The sequence below is a fragment of the Primulina huaijiensis genome, chromosome 12, assembly GCF_012295235.1.
Source record: "Primulina huaijiensis isolate GDHJ02 chromosome 12, ASM1229523v2, whole genome shotgun sequence".
Taxonomy (NCBI): domain Eukaryota; kingdom Viridiplantae; phylum Streptophyta; class Magnoliopsida; order Lamiales; family Gesneriaceae; genus Primulina; species Primulina huaijiensis.
This window is the reverse complement of record NC_133317.1, coordinates 4,250,388-4,265,352: the sequence shown is the minus strand read 5'-3', so window position 1 is coordinate 4,265,352 and position 14,965 is coordinate 4,250,388. Positions and strand designations below refer to the sequence as shown.

At 33.0% G+C, this 14,965-nt stretch overlaps 2 protein-coding genes across 2 annotated transcripts; one reads left to right on the top strand and one right to left on the bottom strand.

The window, feature by feature from the left end:
• Positions 1 to 1,085: 1,085 nt before the first annotated feature.
• Positions 1,086 to 7,533, top strand: LOC140990301 (T-complex protein 1 subunit eta-like). The gene is made up of 14 exons (XM_073459916.1): positions 1,086 to 1,177; positions 2,300 to 2,560; positions 3,188 to 3,313; positions 3,399 to 3,602; positions 4,277 to 4,446; positions 4,536 to 4,671; positions 5,027 to 5,143; positions 5,320 to 5,439; positions 5,516 to 5,614; positions 5,705 to 5,794; positions 6,130 to 6,217; positions 6,425 to 6,513; positions 6,608 to 6,682; positions 7,306 to 7,533. Exons 1-14 carry the CDS (start codon positions 1,163 to 1,165, stop codon positions 7,405 to 7,407), a joined length of 1,692 nt encoding a protein of 563 aa, XP_073316017.1. The 5' UTR covers positions 1,086 to 1,162; the 3' UTR covers positions 7,408 to 7,533.
• A 2,502-nt stretch (positions 7,534 to 10,035) lies between these two features.
• LOC140990640 (EG45-like domain containing protein) lies at positions 10,036 to 11,701 on the bottom strand. Its single transcript, XM_073460433.1, has 3 exons — positions 11,519 to 11,701; positions 11,094 to 11,400; positions 10,036 to 10,237 (listed from the first exon to the last, which is right to left on the bottom strand). Exons 1-3 carry the CDS (start codon positions 11,664 to 11,666, stop codon positions 10,231 to 10,233), a joined length of 462 nt encoding a protein of 153 aa, XP_073316534.1. The 5' UTR covers positions 11,667 to 11,701; the 3' UTR covers positions 10,036 to 10,230.
• Positions 11,702 to 14,965: the final 3,264 nt, after the last annotated feature.

The window sequence follows — 14,965 nt, the reverse complement described above, 5'->3', positions numbered from 1 at the left end:
AATAACATATTGTCAATTGACTCAAATTAAGTATAAAATAATGATTTGCATTTTTAGTATAAAATATTTGGTAATGAAAACTCATATATTTGTAACATATATTAAATGTTTTGTACCGATTTTCATTCATGAAAAAACACGTGAGCTCAGGAGTGCAGACATTTTTATGTGGATCGGAGATTGAAAATATTTTATTTATTTTTCCTGACAAAATTGACTGCAAACCTGAATTCAGGTTTGAGGATTTAAAGACAATGTACTCTTGATGTAACACGATGACTTTTTATGTAATTCAATTTATGTATGCTAAAAAAACTCTTTAAAATAATAAATCATCAAGTTATTGATTAATTAATACCCTTTAAAATTAATAAAATTTCTTAATGTCAAAATTATTAATTTATAGAGATTTTACTCAAGTTAAAAATAAAATTGTTATTTTCTGCCATACACAACGTAGATATATAACATATGCTATAATTTACATAGGAAATAAATTTGTAAATTTATTTTGATCTATGTACTAATTATTTATAAATATCTACATTATTATGTAAATTCTATATCATGATAGCTTGATGTCCATGTATTAATTATTTATAAAAATCATTTTAATTTCATATAATTATAATTTATATGGGAAATTAACAAAAAATTACTCTAAATACTTTATATCCAAAGAATCCATGTTCTAAAAGTTTTATATTAGAGATACACTCCACAAACATTTAAATTAAAAAAAATATTCAAAATCCAATAATATTTTTCCTTCTAAAATTACACTTTCTCATTTAATTAACTATTATTTGACTACAACTTAAATTTTAAATGGATTTTTTAAATCTCAAATTAAAGATTTTAAGTGACTATTTTTTAAATATTATTTCATTTTTTATGAAATTTTTATAAAATGTATATATTATATATGTAATATCAATTTTTTCCCCTGAAATCTGAAAAGAAAGACATATTATTGAATATAATATTTTCAAGTATCTAATATAAATATCATTTTAAAATAAAAATAAAATAAGATATTGAATATAATAAATAAAATATATTATTTTTTTGTTTATAAACCCTAGCAACATGTTCACTCTTCCTCTGTGGTGGGAACAGTGAGAACTCAAACCTCCATTCGCGCAGAAACTCGCATCTGACAATGGCAGCCATGTTGGTAAGCTAGATTTCATTCTATAAGGAAGATTCTTTGCTGGTCCGTGTTCAGGGAGCGAAATGTTCTATCGTGTCGATTCACGTTGTATCACCTCTCATTGTTGATGGTTTTCAAACGTTATCTACGTTAATTGATGTTGACTTCTGGGTTGGATTGTTTTTTGAGTAATTATTGCTTTATCTAACTTCTCCTGTGTCGCCAGCTTTGTTTTGAATCGCATGAGCATGGCTTGAGCTTAAAGCTCTTCATTTTCGATTCTTATACAGTATGAGCTTTTGAAACAAAGTGAATGGATTGAATTTTATTATTTTTAATACTTTAAATCGACGCATTTCACTTTATTAAGACTCCTATGATGTTTTTATCTTGCTTCCTAAGTATGGTTTTGTGGAGTAATGTTATGGTGGATGGGATAATTTTCTCTGAGCCAGCAATTCATCCGGTGAACTTGCAAAAATTCAACTTCCAGCAGTTGCTTCTGCGTGTTTCTTGAAACAGTGAATTTTCATTTTAAATAAGTGGAGAAATATCATAATAATGGTCCGCTCTGTAGCTCAATTTGTGTATAGCAAAGTTTTATTCGTTTTAAAGGGTCCCTTCATCTCATTAATTAAGATATCATTTACATTTTAACATCATCTTCCACAACTACGTGATGAAATGTTTGAACGGTGGGTGTTTTTGAAATTGATGTTTTTTCTCTCCTTATCAGGCTATATTTCCAATGTGTTCTTATTTAGGCATGGTTTACCATCTTTTTTAAATATTTGGCGAAGTTGTACTTGTAAGTGAATTGTCTTAATTCAGCTATCGAACAAATGTGCAAGGATTTGATGAAATAATCTGCATATATTTATTTGGATGTTTACGGCAAACCCATTATTTTTATTCATGTTTACCACATATGCACAATGTTTTTGGCACCCATGCTCATGGTTCACAGCATCGTGAAAGGGCAATTTCATTTCCTGCTCGTTTTGTCACTTTTCTGCAATTGAATTCATCGAATCAACTACGGTTATTTTATTAGAATGCCATTTTTTTTATTTATTCAGCTGTTCATCTGTTTGTTTCTTCACACTAAATCTCATTGTATTTTGTTATGTTGGCGATAAACAACAGCAACCTCAGATCATACTTCTGAAGGAAGGGACTGATACATCTCAGGGGAAGCCACAGTTAATAAGCAACATAAATGCTTGCATGGCCGTCGCTGATGTTGTGAGGACCACTCTTGGTCCAAGGGGCATGGACAAGTTGATCCACGATGAGAAGGGAAACACCACCATTTCAAATGACGGTGCCACTATAATGAAGCTTCTTGACATTGTACATCCTGCTGCCAAGATTCTTGTAGATATTGCCAAGTCTCAAGATTCCGAGGCAAGATTTTTTGCAAATTCGGAGTTCGGTTCCAATTTTTACCCTTCTGAAATTGTTTAATGGAATTAATGTGACAGCTATTACCGTTCCGTTCATTAGGATACCTGATTAAAATAAACTCGTTTGATTTGATACGAGGAATTATTTCGCCGCTATCCCTTCAGATAAAACAAACCTAAGATGAATTACGATGGAGATATCTTCGAGCCTTGATAGCTTATTGAAATAGGCTACTCATTGTGTTGGCTCTATAAATGGTGTGCCGTAATAATTTTTCCAGTTTTTACACTGTACATGTTGATGTTGAATTGTTAAATCCAAATCAATCTTTTTCTCTCAGCTACGATTAAGCTAGCAATGAGTTTCTTTCTTCCTTTTTGAAAAAGTTCAAGCATTACACTACATTAGTTTTATGGTGTTGTTTTGCATACTCTTGGTGGGAGAATTGTGTGAATGTCCGAAATCTTATCAATAAAATTGTTTCAATCCATCCACCATGTACTAACAACGTTAAATGATGTGAAACTTCACATACGTCTGAAGTAGTACACATTGTTCTCCATTAGAGATCTTTTATATTGCTTTTTGCCCTGAATAACTGTTGCATACGAGATTGATGTTTTGCAGGTTGGTGATGGAACCACGACTGTAGTTTTACTTGCTGGAGAGTTCATGAAGGAAGCCAAGCCATTTATCGAAGATGGAGTTCATCCTCAAAACCTTATTCGGAGTTACCGCTCAGCTTGCCATTCGGTAAGCTTTCGGAATTTGCTTTCCACTTGTTTGATTTGGTGGTAGATTTACGGCTTGCTTGTTTTTGGTTTGTGGACTTCAATAGGCCATTGAGAAGATCAAAGAATTGGCTGTTAGCATAGAGGGGAAAAGTTTAATAGAAAAGAAAGGTTTACTGGCTAAATGTGCTGCTACAACGCTATCTTCTAAGCTTATTGGTGGTGAAAAGGAGTTTTTTGCGTCCATGGTGGTAGATGCTGTCATTGCCATTGGAAATGATGATAGGCTCAGTATGATAGGAATTAAGAAGGTAAATAAATCTTTTGTTCGACCTTAAATTTTGTCAATCTTTCTTTTGCTTGTTCAGTGGTGCTTATCAATTAGGTAAATCTTTATGTTGTACCGAGTCTATAATCTTCTTTTCCTCTGCATATTTGGTTGCTCGATTTATTCTTAATAATGTTGCACGAAAGGATTTATGTTGAAACCATTATACTTAAAAGTTCAAGCACGAGAAGGGTGGTCCGAACGATAATATAAACGTTACAATCCCCCACAGATGTAATTTAGAGTTCAAGGAATGCTCAGAATTAGTGTCCGAGGCATACTTACAAGTGCAAGTTTGTTGGGCATCAGGTAACAAATGTCACTTATGGTGGAAGCCACTTTTGATAACATGTTGGAAAACTTTTTCCAGAAGTTGTAACTCATTGGAGATGGTCTAAACAATAATTTTAACAGTTTAAGAATTACCTTGATGCCTATCCTATTTTATTTTGTTTTATTTATTTTAGAAATAGGAGGATTTATAGATCGGCAGTTTGATCACCTTTATTGTCAGTTTATTAAAGAAGTTTAGTTGTCTGCTATGGGCAATAAGAACTTCAGAACAAACAGCCTTTTCCATTGACAACATAATCATTTTACCATTCTATTCTCTCTTACCCCTAATCATTGATCTTCCTGCTCAATTTTGTTCCTTAGGTTCCTGGAGGTACAATGAGAGATTCTTTTCTTGTGAATGGTGTTGCCTTCAAAAAGACATTCTCATATGCTGGTTTTGAGCAGCAACCAAAGAAATTTTTAAATCCCAAGATACTTTTGTTAAACATAGAACTGGAGCTAAAATCAGAGAAAGAAAATGCAGAGATAAGGTTAGGATGTTTGGTATCTTTCTACTTATTTTACCTCTTATAATGGCTGTTGTCCAAAAGAGAAGCTGGCCGAGCTTTCTTTGTCACAGGTTGTCAGATCCATTACAGTATCAGTCAATTGTAGACGCGGAGTGGAATATCATTTATAACAAATTGGACAAGTGCGTGGAGAGCGGAGCCAAAATTGTTTTGTCAAGGCTTGCTATTGGTGATCTGGCAACACAGGTATCGTTTTATGTTCTTTCCTTTTAGCCTACCTGTAAATGGAAACTCAAAAGTTCAAGTAATGTTATCACTGGCTTAATTCTTGTTTGAATGGATGGGCCAACATTATGTATATCTATTTGTTGTAAAATTATGAAAAATACAGTACAAGTTTTCTGTTGCATTATATGTCATCTGAGTCCCTGTTACTTTTAATGTGATAATCATTGTAACTAACACCCTAGTGTCATGGTGAGTCTTTTCTATTTTGCTTTTGTGTTTGATTTGAAATATTTGACATTTCTACACGAGGGATCTGCTAAAAAGTGCATATTGAGTCATACAGAAGACATTCAAAAATGATTTCTTTGTGCAGTATTTTGCAGATCGTGATATATTTTGTGCTGGTCGTGTAACCGAAGAAGATTTGCTAAGGGTTGCTGCGGCCACTGGTGGCACTGTGCAGACAACTGTGAACAACATAATCGATGAGGTAGTTCTCTTGTATTTTTTCGCATTGATCGAAAATTAACCAATGGCTACCATATTCTTAGTTGATATTGAATTTGATTATGTTACATTCCCCTGTGTATATCAATATATATTTTAATGATATGAAATGTTTCTTTCCCTCATTTAACCACCAATTTATTTTTTACTGTTCAAAAGGTTCTGGGATCTTGTGAAGTATTTGAGGAGAAGCAAGTTGGGAATGAGCGATTCAACATCTTTAGTGGATGCCCATCTGGTCAGACTGCTACAATTGTTCTTCGTGGTGGAGCGGATCAGGTTCTGCGACTATTAACATATTGCTTGTTCGTCATGATTTTAGCTGTCACTAATCGTTATATTTCAATAATTTTAGTTCATAGAGGAGGCCGAACGAAGTTTACATGATGCAATTATGATAGTTAGAAGGGCTATGAGAAACTCAACCGTAGTTGCTGGGGGTGGTGCTATTGATGTATGAATTTTCTACCACTGTTTTTCACAATTTGTGTTTGAAGATGCTCAATTTACCAGTTGATTGTTGAAAGTTATCTCACGTCTGCAGATGGAGATAAGCCGATACTTGAGACAGCATGCTCGCACAATTGCTGGGAAGTCCCAGCTATTTATCAACTCTTATGCAAAAGCTCTTGAGGTACATGTTGCAAAAAAGTTCGTATTTAATTCTTAAAGCAAAAATTTTTCCAATTCTCTTTGTGGATGGACAGAACCAAGAACATGCAGGATAGATGTCTAGATATGTTCAGGTTTACATCTTAGGGATACTTGTGCTGAATGTTGTTTTATCCTTTTCTTAAGTTGTTACTTGATTGACTCTTATACCCATAGCTACAGTACAGTGGCAGGTAAGAATGTCTCACTGCTAAGGTCTTTCTCAATCTGTTCGTGTCCTGTGGTTTTCTAACATGCATTCATCCTTTGAGAATAGTTTATTCTGTCTCATTCTATGGCTTTACTGGGTCGTTGCAGATCATTCCACGCCAACTGTGTGATAATGCTGGTTTTGATGCGACCGATGTGTTGAACAAACTGAGACAAAAACACGCCTTACCATCTGGTTTGCCTCTTATCCATTTGAAATATTGCTCACCCCTCTGTATTTGTCTTGTCATGTCATGTCATGCCCCGTGAATAAAGTGCCTTTTGTTCTGTGGAGCATGTGTTTAAGATAATTGATATTATTCTTTAGATATTTCTTAATTTTGAAGTGGGCTTTTTAAATTTTAAATACATCAAATCTTGCTGACTGTTAAGTTATAACCAGATGAAGGTGCACTGTATGGTGTGGACATCAATACTGGAGGAATTGCTGATTCATTTGCCAACTTTGTGTGGGAGCCTGCAGTTGTGAAGGTTATCTTGTTATATTTCTTTGTGGAATGCTATTGATTATTGATATCTTCATCACACTTTTAACACTTGTTTCCAACCTCTATTTTTTTCGCAGATAAATGCGATAAATGCAGCCACTGAAGCAGCGTGCTTGATCTTAAGTGTTGACGAGACTGTGAAAAACCCCAAGGTAATGTGAATTGTATCTCCTGTCTTAATCCTATTCTACTATTTTTAGTTCATTCTCAGCATAAAAATTCTGGTGCATCATTGATAATGTCATGTTGCCCAGCTGGGACTAGTTGAGTTTGGTTTGCTTGGTTCTACCATAAAACCACCTCATCGAATGAGATTAAATTCTTAATTTGCCTTGTCGGGTGGACCAGAGATGGTTGTGGTGTTCCTTGACCATTGTCTTCGAAGTTCTAGACCCAAATTATTGTTGGTTGTCAGACCGACATGAATCTTACTTCGACGACGTGCTTTATTTGAAATAAAAATATAGTCGATTCCAGATTACACAAACGAATGACCGATTCTTAATAACTTTTGACCAAGTCCTTATCTTTGAGTCTACTACTGTTATATCTTCCCTCTTATATCTTCCCTCTTCCTAATATGTGCCTAGAACCGCTATCCAGTATCTCATTGGTTCCAACTGTTTATAAAACATGATATATGCACCAGTTTTCATTGTCCAGATTTCTTGAACTCGCTTGGGAAACATACAAATGCTGCAATTTTCACACGTTATCGGAGATTGTTCATTCATTGATGTGATATTTCATATTTCTATATCTGTTTCCAATGCAGTCCGAGAGTGCACAGGGAGATGCTGCTGCTAGTGCCATGGGAGGTCGAGGACGTGGTGGAGCTGCTTTCCGCGGTCGTGGCCGTGGAATGAGGAGGCGATAGGCCTTTTTGAAATTTTCTTGTAATTTGCTAAATTTTTGTCGCAGCGTCGTGCATTCCCATGTTAGTTATTCCCTCATCTCCAATGGAAAATGGTATTGAAAACAGCAAAGAGAAGGAGCAAATTTTGGAATATTGTCCGTGTGCTTGGGTGGTTTTTTTTTTTTAAAAAAAAAATCTTAGAACAACATTTCTTGAGGAGCATAGCTTTAGCTTTTGCTCGTACGAGCATGTCATACCATGTAAGTTTAACCCTAATGAGCTTGATGCGATAGATCATTTTGCACGATTGACTTGTCTTCATTTTTTATGTTTCAGTTTGGATTGCATGGCTACTTGTTAAGTAACATGATCCGTCTGTCATCCATCGCGGTCGGAAACCCGCAAACCATATTCTTTTAAACGATTATTTTGCTTAAGACTCCGAAAAACACAAAGAAGCAAAGTTTTCAAGATGATTTCTATGGTCTTAAATATATTCTTGCTGTGTTTATCAGTCAGTAAAATACCACGACTATCGCATTTTACAATGAAGTGATGGTCTTGGTAAACTTGGAACATCTACAAAACTAAAAATTGCGTGAGTGGAGGATATCTTCCAGGCTACCAGCAGAAGTTGCTGATAGGTATACTGAAATAGGAATATCCATTGCATTTTAGTGCATGCAATTATTATGACATATATTTGCAGATTGGTATCTTTTTTCCACCCCTAGTTTTGAGGGTTGAATCTTGTGTATAATATATGTTCATGCCGTGACTTAGTGGTGGATACTTGTTTTGAATACATGCATTGCATTATTATTCTATGGCTAGCTATTATCCTCGAAGTAGCAAGTTTTCTAGCTTCTGTCGACCATTTTAATAAATATTATGACATACGAGAGATAATAGTTACGTAATTTGGGTATGTGATGTTTGATTAAATTCAACTTTTCTATTTTTTACACACACAAAAAACAGTTTTACTTCTTATCACGGTCAAATTTTAATTAAAGTTTTAGGTGAACTTTCTTCAATTCTAGAAGCCTATGGAAAACGAGAGGGTTTGAAAAAAAATTACTTTAGAAATTTCTTCTTCTTCTTCTTCTTTTTTTTTTTTGAAAAATACTTTTAGAATTTTCATACGTCTTGAAAAAGCCATATTCATCGTCTTAATGACGTCAACAATTGAAATATACTGATATATTGAAAGAAAAAAAATTCCCATTTTCATAATATTAAATTTTCAAATATCTAAAGACATAATTCACGTGACTAAACATAATTTAGCCATGCACAAATCAAATTAAATATGTCGTTGATGATGTTATTAGTTAGTAGTAGTTGCAGCTAGAATTAACAATAGGTTATTAAAATACTTTCTAGCATAGTTTACGTGAGGTGAGCATTCTAGAGAGGTTTTGACTCGATAAAAACCAATTGGATAATGGATTTTTTTTTTACTTCGTTTCTATCTACTCTGTAAATAGCGTAGGCATATATTTATATATTTATTATATAGTTCATCCAACACCAAGTCTTCTGATAATCTCGAATTCAAAATTTAATTATAATTTGTAACAACCTCTTCCCGATTCGAAATTCATTCAAACGTTTTCCATATCAAATCTCTTCCGAAATCCATAATAATTTTTGTCAAAGCGTGAAAGGAAATTTCGAATAAGTTTCTTTATATTCAGAATTTTTTTGAAGGGTTTACGAACATTCAAAAGTAAAAAAAGAGTTTAAAAATATCGAAATATAGAACTTTTTTAAAGTTAAGAAAAAAAAAACTACTTTAAAACTTATATTACTATAAAAAAAACTTTAGACAATTTGGTTTGTCACTTTTCATGATCAACTTTGATCCCAAACTTTATTTAGTGGAAAAATGATTAGCCACTTATCTTGGTGGATAACAAGTAGTAGAAATCTGACTCGGAAACCAAATCCAAGTAAACGAGAATGTAGTGGGCAAAGTCAAATTTCGATATAAAAATATATAAACAAAATCCAATTTATTTTTTTTTCAATTTGGAGCTTGGATTACTGATGATGCTATGCATGAAGTGAACACCAACTTGGATTCTAACAAATGCACCGGTCTCCCGAAGATCACACGATACAGTCGTATTAAGGTCATCGGGTGGTGAAGATTATCTGATGTAGTATAACATCTTCTTATTAGAATATGTAAAAGACGACAAGAAGTATTCTTTTACATCACTCAGTAAAGAGTCATCGGGTGGTGAAGATTATCTGATGTAGTATAACATCTTCTTATTAGAATATGTAAAAGACGATAAAAAGTATTCTTTTACGTCACTCCGCAAAGAATCATCGGGTGGTGAAGATTATCTGATGTAGTAAAACATTTTCTCATTAGAATATGTAAAAGACGATAAAAAAAATATTCTTTTACTTCACTCCGCATAAATGATTAAATAGTCTCGCAATTAATTTTGTAGAGTGTCTTAGGGTTCAAGAAGTCCACAACCATTGGAACGTTGGAAGTTAGGTGTCCTAATCATCAATGGCGAAGCCATTTTTATTATCTTCATCATATCCCATTGACTTAGTCATGTGTATCAAAATTAATATGTCCCCATTTTATGTATTAAAGTTTCAAATTTATTTATTTTTTCTCGAAACTTAAAGTTTGTGCACTTTTCAAAGTCAACCTTTTTTGTCTAAAGTTTGGGAAAATAATAATTAAAAAAAATTACAGTAATGATTAGATAATATCTTTATCTAAATATGTACTAATAAGTTAGTACAATGAATTGTCTCCAAAAAATGGAGAACGAACATAGTCAGCTACTTCATCCAACAATAATTAGCAAATCAAATCCTGCACACAAGAAATAAAAATGAAACTTTCAATTAGTTCACGAGGTTAAAAAGAACACAATATGTTTGTATTTTTACGATTATGGTATTTTACGTCGTCAAATTTCAGTTTTAGTATATTATCTTTATTTTTAAACAATTTTACTCATTCTTCGACGTGGCATTGATGTGACATCAATGTAGTGTTGATGTGACGCTGACATTTGTAGTATTACATCAGCAATCTAGATGAAAAATGATTAAAATTACTAAAAATCGAAAGATTCATAACTAAAACTGAAATTTTATAATATATCTAAAATTGAAAAAAGGAAAACATATAGGGAAAATTTTTTTTTAAAAAAATATATATTCCAAAATCTAATTAAGCAAAGTTGGATGAACAAAAGGCCTTTTCATGGGCGCTTTCGTTAAGCCTACGTTTCGTGTAAGACCATTCAACATTGGAAGACTCAATCGGAACAACGAACACTTCCTAGAGTATCTAATTAAAATTCATGGTTCTAATATATTTTTTCCAAATTTATAGACAGACTCTAGAAAAATAGAAAAAAAAATTGTAATGTTTATTTCATATGTTTTGTGCCGTTGCAATTTCAGTCTTTCGATTATCGATTTTTTTTTTCATTTTCGTCGAAATGCTGATGTGATCATATGTACACGGATGTCACATTAGTTCAGGTGCTCAAGTAATTGCCATTTTGGATACGGAAAACAAAGATATCGTATTGAATCTTGAATTTGACGACATAAATGACTAAAATCGCATAAGAACAAATATTCGTAACCAAAATTTCAATTTTCCAGAGAATATATACAAGAAAAATTGATTAATATCATGAAGAATATAGACTTACTGAAGAAACTCGACATTCAAGTACGAGACCTCTGGATTGGAAATTGCGAGCGCCTCGAAAGCTACATTGGACAACACAAGGCCCGTTCCATCATAACTGGGCCTGGAAACCGAAGTTTGGGCCCGATCCACGATCTTAATCTGTATCTGACTGCCCGGGATGCAAGTCCCCGGCACGACAGCGCTGATGCATCTCACCAAATACTGCCGCCCACAGGCGGCGCTGTTATCCCACATCCCCTCTCCCACAGCGGCGAAAAGGCCGCTTGTCGGGAACTGAGAGAAGTCATCGCCGTAGCATGCGGTGGCTGAGCGCGTTTGTTTAATCAAGAAATGTAAACCAAAAGCAGCATTAAGATTATATTCCCTGTGATTGAATATAATATTAATTTCTGATTTCTTGATTTGTGATCGGTAAAAACTTACGAGTGTACGGTTGGTAATACACGCTGGCTGTTCCGATATCGGCACCGCCGAGACGAACATGGTGGCTGAGGAGGAGGAGGAGGAGGCCGGAGAGCCATATCACGAGGAGATTATACATCCTAAAATGGCTTGAATTTGATCGAGACATGGACAGGTAATATATATGACGATGTTATATTTACAGTATAATATTTTATTATGAGAATGATTGTCCTATTTATAGTAACAATTGGTGAGGTTTTTTGAAGTCAATGGTTTATCTGAATTAACAAAATAAATGTGGGCTATCCGATTTATGACTGAAAAGAAAAGAAATCATTAAAAAAATCGTCTAGAAAAACGAACCCCGACTTTTAATTTTCTAATAAATTTATCTTTGAAAGATTATTTAAATATTTTATAATATCAATCTTTAATCGTGTGATAGTTTTTTAGTGTGATTATTTTATTATTCTAATAATAGTAGACTTTCTAACTTATCGAATTAGATTTTATCTTTTTGAATAATGAGACATTATAGATATTCATCGAATGCTTATATACGGGTGAGACCAACAAGTCTCGGATCCTCAATTTTAACCATTGAGTCATGATATCGTCGACGGGTCATATATGTTATTTTTATATCGTATTACCCATGTAGATATCGGATCAACCCGTATCCAAAAAATAAGGTCGGACTAACGGTCCGGATAAATATAGTCAAATCATTTTTATAATCAATAAATAAAAATACAAAAGAAGTTAACGTGTGTGAGATGAATTATCGCAAAATATGCGTGTGGATTATATTAGAGGTTCACGTGTAAGATTCATTTTGATCCCAAATGTTCATTCAAAAGGAAATTAATTTTCTGTCACTCAATGTTTTCATAATTGATTGAGAAGACAAGTGATTTTGAATTGAATTTTTCACGAAATTTTGATAAATTGAATTTTTGTATTTATTTTTTTTTTCTAAGATATTAATCTGGTTATGTTCTATAATGATGTTATAAATGAACATAAATGACATATGACCAACCTTAAAATTCAAAAATAATTTGCATAATAATAATTTTAAAATTTACCAAATACCAAGGGAAAAAAAATTCCAAATTCTGTTTTTTTGGCCTCCCATGCCAAACAAAGTGTTAAAAACTCAGTACCAATTATTGTAACAAATCTGTTCTAAAAGCAATATTTTCCAGAAATATTCAACTTAATTTCTTCCAGAAACTCAAGAGAAAACAATCGATTAGTACAATTATTGAAAGAATCCCATGATTTATCTCGTGAAAGGGATTGTGTCAGAATTATATTACAGTAGCTTTTTCGAAGAATAAAATAATGTCAATTCAAATTATTTAAAAATTTATAATATATATATATATTTTTTTTTTTAAAAAAAAAGATTATTGTGATATGTGACTTATTCAGGGCTGGCGCTCTGTTCGGGATGTCGATCATTGAAACTACCGAGCGGCTGCCGACTTTGTTCACACCACCTTAAATAAATCCTTTTGACTTTCTTTCAAATTCTCATTTTAAAATTGGGAAATTTGGGAAAATGATAATAAATTAGTGGATGCACTTTGTTTATTATCCGATATTTATATTTTTGTATACATACATATATACATATAAATTTTTTTTTTATGATGTGAAACTCACAGTCGTAATCTTTCGATGCATACTGAATAAATCCATAGATTAACCAGTAGTCTACAAACCGCACTATTTAGATAAACGACTTGTCCCGCAAAAAAAGTGTTGGCCGGAAAAATCGAACTCCTAGTCATTATTATATTTTGAATATTGTTATTATATCTATCTGTGTTCATATTCTTATTTATAATTATTAATAATTAAATATAGTATAGGGGATGGCGATTAATATAGGCGCCAATCGCTCCGATGAATATGTACTACTAACGTGGGGTGCCAAATCTAGTCGAGATTTACAAAAAGAATTTAATAGGGACAAAGCGGTGTTATCGTCGGTCGATCGAACATTTCAGCAAATAATTTTGCAAAATCAGTTTAAAAAATTGAGAAGTTGATTTATAAATTATAATTTGATTTTCTTTATTAAACGCTGTTCGGCCAATTATACCAACTAAGGCATCTATGGTAACAAGACTCTCATTTCCAAACTATGTCGAATCGAAATGATTTTAATTATTTATTAGTAATTTGGTCCCAACCGATAAAATTGGTCTTTGATTCGAACCGTGTTTAGGAAATGATATTTGGGTCGGATCCTCAGTGGTACGAATCCTAAATTGAAAACAAAAAAGCTTACAACCGTCAACGGGGATTGACAACGATCAATCTGCTTCGATCCTAAATTGAAAACAAGAAAGCTCACAACCGTCAACGGGGATGGACCCAGAAATTTGGGTGGGGATGGGGTGTTGATGATTATCGGTTGATTTGAGTGAGAGATAGATGAGCAATTTCATCGAGTCGGGTTGTTGGAGTGAACAGAAAATGAGAGCACAACAAAATATATTCAAATCAAGCGCTTTTCTCCCATTAAAGATAATATTATCTTGAAAACACAAAGATAACCACGTGAATGGGCGTCGGAGAAGATCCGGCGTGACCACTCCGATGCTTTAAGTCAGTTGATATGAGGGAGAAAACAGAGGAGCCAAGGAAATCTTAAAAAAATGACGTGGGTAATATCCGAATGAATGCCTTTATTCTAAACAAAACTGATATTTATAGCAATAAAGTTTATGATGACCTTGTTTTAAGTGTCCACTTACTAGTTGTGGCAAGTTTCAAGATGGTTGCCCATACCCGGCCAGTACCGGAATGACCAAAAACCCCTCATACTTTGATCCATGACCCGGGATCATCCGGTACCCTGAACCTTGGTCTTCCCGGTGGGTATTAGGTGTCAAGGCAGGATAAGGGCATTTAAAAAAAAGAGAAAAAATTCCTCAAATATTTTCAATATTTCATTTGGATCCGCCCCTTGCTGATTTTGTCAGTTACTAAGGCATAGTTTGGTACACATGATAGGATAAACATGTAATATATAGTATAAGGATAAGTTAATGATAAATAAGATGTATGAAATTATATTTAATGTTTGGTATGATTTTAATAAGAGTGATTAAATTGATATATTAGATTGTAATGACAAAATTAACATTATCATAATAAATTTTATAATTTCAAAGTTGTTGCTTGAGTTCATATTTCTTATCTGTTCATGCGCCGACAGTGCTTGCATGATTTATTTGTTTTTACCTAATTTTATATATTATATAATATGATAATTGAGCACTTGATTTTGTGAGTCAAGTCAAATATCAATTTTTAAGGTTAATCGAGTTATACTAATAATTTTATTGAGATTTATAAAAATCATTTATATAATTATCTCGATTTCATTTATATAATTATCATATTATATAATATATAAAAATAAATAAAAATATTTATTTGATTTTA

Bases quoted from the DNA above. Each gene is read 5' to 3' on its own strand.
- LOC140990301 (XM_073459916.1), top strand. The intron at 4,447-4,535 runs GTTAGGATGTTT...TCTTTGTCACAG, and splicing joins AAAGAAAATGCAGAGATAAG to GTTGTCAGATCCATTACAGT. The intron at 6,514-6,607 runs GTTATCTTGTTA...TTTTTTTCGCAG, and splicing joins GGGAGCCTGCAGTTGTGAAG to ATAAATGCGATAAATGCAGC.
- LOC140990640 (XM_073460433.1), bottom strand. From the start codon at position 11,666: ATGTCTCGATCAAATTCAAGCCATTTTAGGATGTATAATCTCCTCGTG. The intron at 11,401-11,518 runs GTAAGTTTTTAC...AAACGCGCTCAG, and splicing joins GTATTACCAACCGTACACTC to CCACCGCATGCTACGGCGAT.